General features: G+C 46.4%; 1 protein-coding gene across 1 annotated transcript; it reads left to right on the top strand.

Annotated features, from left to right (window-relative positions):
* The first annotated feature begins 478 nt into the window (after nt 1-478).
* Nucleotides 479-4,962, top strand: ASIP (agouti signaling protein). Its single transcript, XM_006865619.1, has 3 exons — nt 479-638; nt 1,796-1,860; nt 4,786-4,962. The coding sequence occupies exons 1-3, from the start codon at nt 479-481 to the stop codon at nt 4,960-4,962; spliced, it is 402 nt and encodes a 133-aa protein (XP_006865681.1).
* Nucleotides 4,963-6,969: the final 2,007 nt, after the last annotated feature.

The following is a 6,969-nucleotide window of genomic DNA, read 5'->3' as shown; positions in this document are numbered from 1 at the left end:
TGTGTTTGGGAATATCACATATACCACAATTATGTGGTTGTTTGAAGGAGCTATCCATCCCTGCATGTTTCCATGGAATCACATCACTTTTAGTAGCCTTGTTCTATGTACCTCCGTTTCTGCAGCCACTGCTGGGATCCTCTCACCAACTCTGCCCATGTCTAGGGTCTCCTGGGGCCATTGACTTAAAATTTAATTAATTAATTAAAACCAGAAACAGTACCCCGTTATCTGAATGACAGAGATCAATGCAGTGCATTACTTCCTCCAGCATTCCTCCCATCTTTGTCTTTCTTTCTTCCTCTCCTCATCTCTTCTTCCTTCATTGTTCTCACCTGCTCCAAGCCTTGTCTTTCCTCTAGCGCATCTAGGACTTTTGGAATGGAGCCAGAGCATCCACTAAAGAAGCACAAGAAAGCAGGAGGTCAACGCTTGTTGCCACTACCCCATTTTCCCTGTCCTTCACAGGTCTCTCAGAATGGATGTCAGACACATGCTCCTGGCCACTCTGCTGGTCTGTCTGTGCTTCCTCACTGCCCATAGCCACCTGGTACTCGAGGAGAAACCCAGAGATGACAGGAGTCTGAGGAACAACTCTTCGATAAACCTGCTGTATTTCCCTTCTGTCTCTATCGTGGGTAAGTAGTCTGCCCTGGGAACCAGCCTCTGGCCCCTGGGAGGGGGCTTCACGATATCTGACCTGCTTCCCAGGCAGACACCAGGATCCACTGCCATAGGGTCAGGACTCCTTTCCTGCTCATTCCATGAAATACTTCTGGGGAAATGAAGTGCGACTGGTCTCATTTAATTTGGGAAACCCTGCATGCCACTACCACCAATCTCTCACAGTTTTGAAGGTTAGAAGTCCAAATTCAGAGTGCCAACTCTGGGGAAAGGTCCTTATCTTCTTTCAGCGTCTGTAGGTCCAGCATTCCTTGGAGATCTCCGTGTATCAATCTTTCCCTGGATCTGGGAGTTTCATAGTGCAGGGCTGCTTTCTTGATAGTACTAGGTCTCTTTCTGCTTACTTCTCTCTCCTTTATATGTCAAAAGAGATTGGCTCAAGGCCTAACCTAATCCTGTAGAGTGCATCTGACCTGTTAACATCATAGAAGTGGAAATTTGCAACACATTAGATAATTACATCAGATCAGGGCTGATCACCTCAGCTCACGTCATGGGGGTGATTGTATCATATTAGATCTCATCATGGAGGTGATAACTACATCTTAAGTGCTAAACTGCTGAGGATCCTGGCCCAGCCAAGATGACACAAAATCTTAGCTACCACAATATGCCAGACTTTTCACTTTATAATCATTTATCATGAAGACAATACTCTGCAAGCTAAATACTACTGTGTTCCTTTGGCAGATGGGAAAACTAGATCTCAGGGTTAGTAGGTTACCCAAGGCCACATGGCTGTTATATCATCAAAGTGTTGTTGTTAACTGCAGTCGGAATCAGCGCCGACCCATAACGACCCTGTATAGGGTTTCCGAGGAGCAGCTGGTAAGCTTGAACAGCCGACCTTGCAGTTTAAATGACTTTGCAGTCTGGCACATTTACCCACAGCGCCATACCAGGACTCCAAATTATGTCTGCCTAATTTGCTTGAAGTCCTTGGCTCCAGGTCAGCAGCCAGGCTTGCCTTCTTCCAAGATGTGATTCATCTGGTCAATCCCCTCCTCCACCTGCCCTGGAATTTCCTGAGCCCCCTCTCCTCCTCCCACTGCACTGCAGCTCAGGGCCCCCAGAAACATCTGGCTTTGTTTCTTCTTGTCTCTCTTTGAAGCACTGAACAAGAAATCCAAAATAATCAGCAGGAAAGAAGCTGAAAAGATGAAGAGATCTTCTAAGGTAGGCCTGGGAGTTATCCTTGTGATGATGAGACAGGACTTAAAAAGAAGCCCTTTAAAGTAGAAAGGAGCCTTGAAGCACTAGGCTGCAAACTGAAAGGTCAGAGGTTCAAACACACCAGCTGCTCCATGGGAGAAAAATACAGCAGTCTGTTTCCATAAAGATGGCAGCCGTGGAAACTCTATGGGATAGTTCTACTATGTTCTGTAGGGTCACGTGAGTCAGAATCTACTCGACAGCAGTGGGTTAAAAAGGGAGGACCCCCTACCCCCCAAAAAAGGAGGACCCTCAAGCTTTGGCTAGTAACTAAATGGAGGATTGGCTAGTTGTACGTTAACAAAGGAGTCCTGGTGTAGCCCTGTAGGATAAGCACTGGACCACAAGGTCGATTCAAACCTCAAAGTTGACAGTTCAAACTCACCAACCCCTCCTCAGAAACCCTATACAGGGTCGCTATGAACTGAAATGGACTCGATTGCACTTAATAATAACAACCCATTAACTAAAGAAGCAGAAAGTACCTAAAGGCTTCCTGATTTCAAAGTCCTTTGTCAGACCCCTACAGAAGCCTGAGACTGAGGTTCACTGAGCAAATCAGTTGTAGTGAGTGTAAGGGTGTTGGGGACTGAGTAAGAAACAAATAAGGCCACAAGATAGCATTGCACAACAAGCTATTATTCAGGCATTGGCAGACACTGGAAGGAGGTATTCACAACAGGAGGTCTTCCAAAGACTAGGGGCTTAGAGAGCCACCAGAAGAGGAAGAAGGGAGAAGTGAAGCAGGTAAAGCTTACATATCCCAAAGCAATGCCCTGCTGCACAATATGGATCCGAGAGCTTCCAAAGAGTCCTTGTAAACTGTAAGATTTTATACTGGTGTGGTGCTGTAAGATAAGCACTGGACTGCTAACTGCAAGGTTGTTGTTAAGTGCTGTCGAGTCAATTCTGACTTATAATGACCCTGTGTAGAGTTTCAAAGGAGTGACTGGTGAGTTTGAACCTCTGACCTTGAAGTTCAAACTGATCTTGTGGTCAAGTGCTTATCCTACAGTGTCACACCAGGAAGTGTTGGAGACACACTAAAGACTTGATGACACCAAACAGTCTTTTGGCTGAAAGAGACTGACAAAAATAAACTTTTCTCATTATTTGATTTAAAGTCATTTGATATTCATGTACCACCTAAAATCTTAACACCATGGTCCCTGTTCCCACACTTCAGAAAATACTGAATTAAGGCATTGTTGAAGTGGATGCAATGTTCCTGCTTTAGTCTGCCTCAGTTTCTCAGTTTAACTGTAACTAGAACAGTGAGCGCTGAACAAGGCACCTGGCTCTGGGTGAGCTTGTCTCAGCTTCTCTCAGGCTGAGAAGTGAACCAGTAGATCAGATGATTAGCAAATATGCATTATACTGGACAAGAGAGAGCTGTCCCTGTTCTCAAGTTTGAGAGGGAAACAGGTAAACAAGTAAATCAATAAATTGTTTTTGTTGTTGTTAAATGCTGTTAAATCAGTTCTGACCCATAGTGACCCTGTATAGAGTTTCTGAGGAGCGGATGGTGAGCTTGTCCAGCTGGCCTTGTGGTTCAAACAGACTTTGCAATTAACCCACAGCACCACATAAAGAAAAAGTGTCATTAATTTTAGTATTACATTTTATTTAGCCCAAGATATCTAAGATGTTATCACTTCAACATGTAATCAATATGAAAATTATTGATGAAATATTTTTACATTCTTTTTCTCACTCTAAGTCTTTGAAATCTGGTGGCCTTTTTACACTTACAGCACATCTTAATTCTGACAACACTAATTTTCAATTAAAGTGAAATGTTGTTGATAAGTGCCATCGAGTCAGTTCTGACCTATAGTGACCCTGTATAGGGTTTCTGAGGAGCAATTGGTGAGCTTGAACCACTGACCTTCTGATTCAAACCACTTTGCAGTCTAGCGCGTTAATCCACAGCGCCACACCAGGACTCCTCCTAGCAAAACAATAAAGTTGTGCTTAATGGGGAAAAATATTTTTTACACTGCTTTACCATTGAGATTTAGATTAAGAAAAATTGAATAAAAGTTGAAAATTCACGTGTTCAAATTGTACTAAGCACATGTCAAATCTGGCTTCAATTATACTTGCATTCTTGTATACTTTTTAGTCTATCTACATACAGAGGTTATCTGTAGTAGATAGTACAGCAAAGAAGACCCCCGCAAAGGGCGTTAGTACGCAAAACTGCACAATAAAATGTTCCGTAGGGCAAGGAAGGAGCCCTGGTAACATAGTGGATTACGAGCTGGGCTGTTTAACCGCATGGTCAGCAGTTCAAATCTACCGGTTGCTCCGCAGGAGAAAAATGAGGCTTTCTGCTCCAGTAAATATTTACAGTCTCGAAAAGCACAGAACCACCATGTAGGGCAAGGAGGTAGGAGACCAAGATCAAGTCTGTACTTCATTCTGAGAAAGCATTGTAGGTCTTTAAGCAGGGATGGGATGCCATCAGAAGTTTTCTTTGGAAAGGTCCCTTTAGTGCACTGGAGGGTGAGTTGTAGAGGACCCAGAGTGGCAACTGGGGAAAGCTGGGGGCGTGGCCTAAGGTAGTAACAGTGAAGTTGAAGCGTGACTGGGCAGTGGATCTGTGAAAGCAGAGCTGACAGAATTTCCTATAGACTGGAAGGGGGTAAAGGGGTAAATAAAAGCTATGAAACTGAGGAGGGAGCGCTAGGGGGAAGAGAGAGACAGGCTAGAGCCAGGTAAGTTTTGATGGGCACGGGAGCAGGTAGGACATGATATAAGAGCGGCTGGAGTGGGCAAGGTTCCAGAGAGCAATGGGCAGGGTGAGCTGTCCGGACCCCGGGCCACAGATAGGGACAGGTGGGGAGGGTATGGCCGGCTCCCGCAGTCTCGGCGTTTCTCCCGCAGCAAAAGGATTCAGTGAAGAAGGCGGGTCGGCCTCCACCCCCGCTGTCCGCTAGCTGCGTGGCCACCCGCAACAGCTGCAAGCCTCCGGCTCCCGCCTGCTGCCACCCGTGCGTCTCCTGCCAGTGCCGCTTCTTCCGCAGCGCCTGCTCCTGCCGCGTGCTCAACCCCAACTGCTGAGCGCACCCCGCTTCCTGGGAGCCTGTGGGAGGGCGCGGGCTGGCGAGGCTCTCGGGAAAACAGAGTGCTTCTAGCACTGAGCGCGGGCGAGACCACGAACAGGGGGCGGAACTTTTAGGAGGCGGGATTTCAAGGAGACTAGGCTGGGGCTCAATCTAAATATATATGTAGGCTCTGCTCGAAGTTTTGTGGCTATTTCACCGAAAGGTCCCTTTTTCTTTAACTTCGCCGATACCGCTTTACCGCGGGAAAGCCCACGATCCGCACGGAGCTGGGAAGCCCGGTAATCCCAGCCGCGGGGCTACCCTCCTGGTGATTGCTTCTCAGAGTCCTGCAGATGGTGACGCTGCTGCCCCCTACCTTTAAACCTGAGAACACCAGGAATGCTGTCTCACCATTTCCATCTCCAAAGGAGCTCTGGTAACGTAGTGGTTATGAATCGGGGCTGCGAACCGCAAAGTCAGCAGTTCGAAACTACTAGCTGTTCCGCAGGAGAACCATGAGGCGTTCTGCACCTCGGAAACCCTATACAGGGTCGTTATGAATCGGAACCGACTCCACGGCACACCGCCACCACCAGCCACCAATGAGCTCTCCTAAGTAGTCCTGGTGTGGTGCTGTGGGTTAATGCGTTGGACTGCACGGTAGGTTTGAACTGCAGGGTTGGCGGTTCAAGCTCACTGCTCCTCAAAAATCCTATACAGGGTCGCTATGGGTCAGAACCGACTCAATGGCACTTGAAATCAGCAATGAGCCCCCCTACCATGTCCGCCCCACCCCAAAAGAAATGTTCCACTCCACACACAATTTCAGGCGAGTCTGCATGAAATCAGTATTTTAAAGGTCAAGGTTTACCCATCGTTCTTTTGTAGTTATCTGGGATCACAGGGAAAGATAATACACAATTAAGGGAGATCAGCACAACATGACCAAGGCAAAGACAGACACTGGGTGGTATGCAAGAGTATAAGGCAACAATGACGAATAGTATTACATACACAATCCTGCAATAACCGTTAATAACAATATTTTAAGAGTGGATACATAGGTAGATAAGTAAGAAGGGGCGTTGCCGTGGGTCCCTAGAGTCAGACTCTAGGCTGAGGGACCTTAGGATTTTAGGACTCTCCCAAAGTTGCCACTTGTGCCCACCCCTCCCTCCACTAAGTTGTCCACAGAGGTACTGGAACCTGGGAGGACTTTCTCCCACTCTCAGACTGATTATTGGTCCCTAGGTGTGTTTTTAACTGAGAAGCCTAGATTTGGGTTCTCAAGGACTCTGGGATTCTTCACCTCCCATCCCATGCTGTCTGCCAATAATGAGGCAATAGGTCTGAACTTGATGTGAGTAGGCAGCAGCCGTTGTACTGGATTGTCAGGGACCTGCCCCCAAAAATGTCCCAAGACGTCTGAAATTCTGTCCTCACAGATGCTCTGAGCTTATGAGAAGCTGAGGTCCTTCTTTGGAAGAACCCTGGAAGCGGGAGCATCTGGAATGCTGCTTTAGAGATAAAGGAAAGAGTTGGGAGCAGGGTCTGTGAGGAAGCGCCTGCTAAGACGGAGGGATGATAGGAAAACATTAAATGTCTGAAGAAGTGACGCCATCTACTTGCACTACTTGGCCGGATCATTCCTACCAGTAGGGAGAAAAGTTAAGACCACCTGTCAGTGTCCCACCTCTACTCAGAAAGCTGGAGCTCTTCTTAAAGGAATTATTTTGTCTACTCAGGAGAAAAGAAACTACAAACAATGGAGAATTGAAAAGACTTGTGCACAAGAAGAATCTAGAGAGAGGCTGTGAGACAGAAAAATGTGGAACAGTTACCTCACCCTGATAACTTTAGTGTATCTGTTGGCTGGGGGTAAAGACAATGGAGTTTAAGAGCTAACTAGATTAAAAACAAAAACAGAAAACAACAAATGCTGGCAAGGGTGTGGAGAGACTAGAACTCTCTTACACAGCTGACCAAACTGTAAAATGGTAAAAAATAAAAATAAAAATAAAAA

The sequence above is a fragment of the Chrysochloris asiatica genome, unplaced genomic scaffold (genome assembly GCF_000296735.1).
Source record: "Chrysochloris asiatica unplaced genomic scaffold, ChrAsi1.0 scaffold00080, whole genome shotgun sequence".
NCBI classification, from domain to species: Eukaryota; Metazoa; Chordata; class Mammalia; order Afrosoricida; family Chrysochloridae; genus Chrysochloris; species Chrysochloris asiatica.
Note: the sequence above shows the minus strand (reverse complement) of the source record. Positions and strands in the feature narration are given on the sequence as shown.

Coding starts and splice junctions, on each gene's coding strand:
- ASIP (XM_006865619.1), top strand. CDS start 479: ATGGATGTCAGACACATGCTCCTGGCCACTCTGCTGGTCTGTCTGTGC. Junction 639..1,795: donor CCCTTCTGTCTCTATCGTGG/GTAAGTAGTCTG, acceptor CTCTCTTTGAAG/CACTGAACAAGAAATCCAAA. Junction 1,861..4,785: donor AGATGAAGAGATCTTCTAAG/GTAGGCCTGGGA, acceptor TTTCTCCCGCAG/CAAAAGGATTCAGTGAAGAA.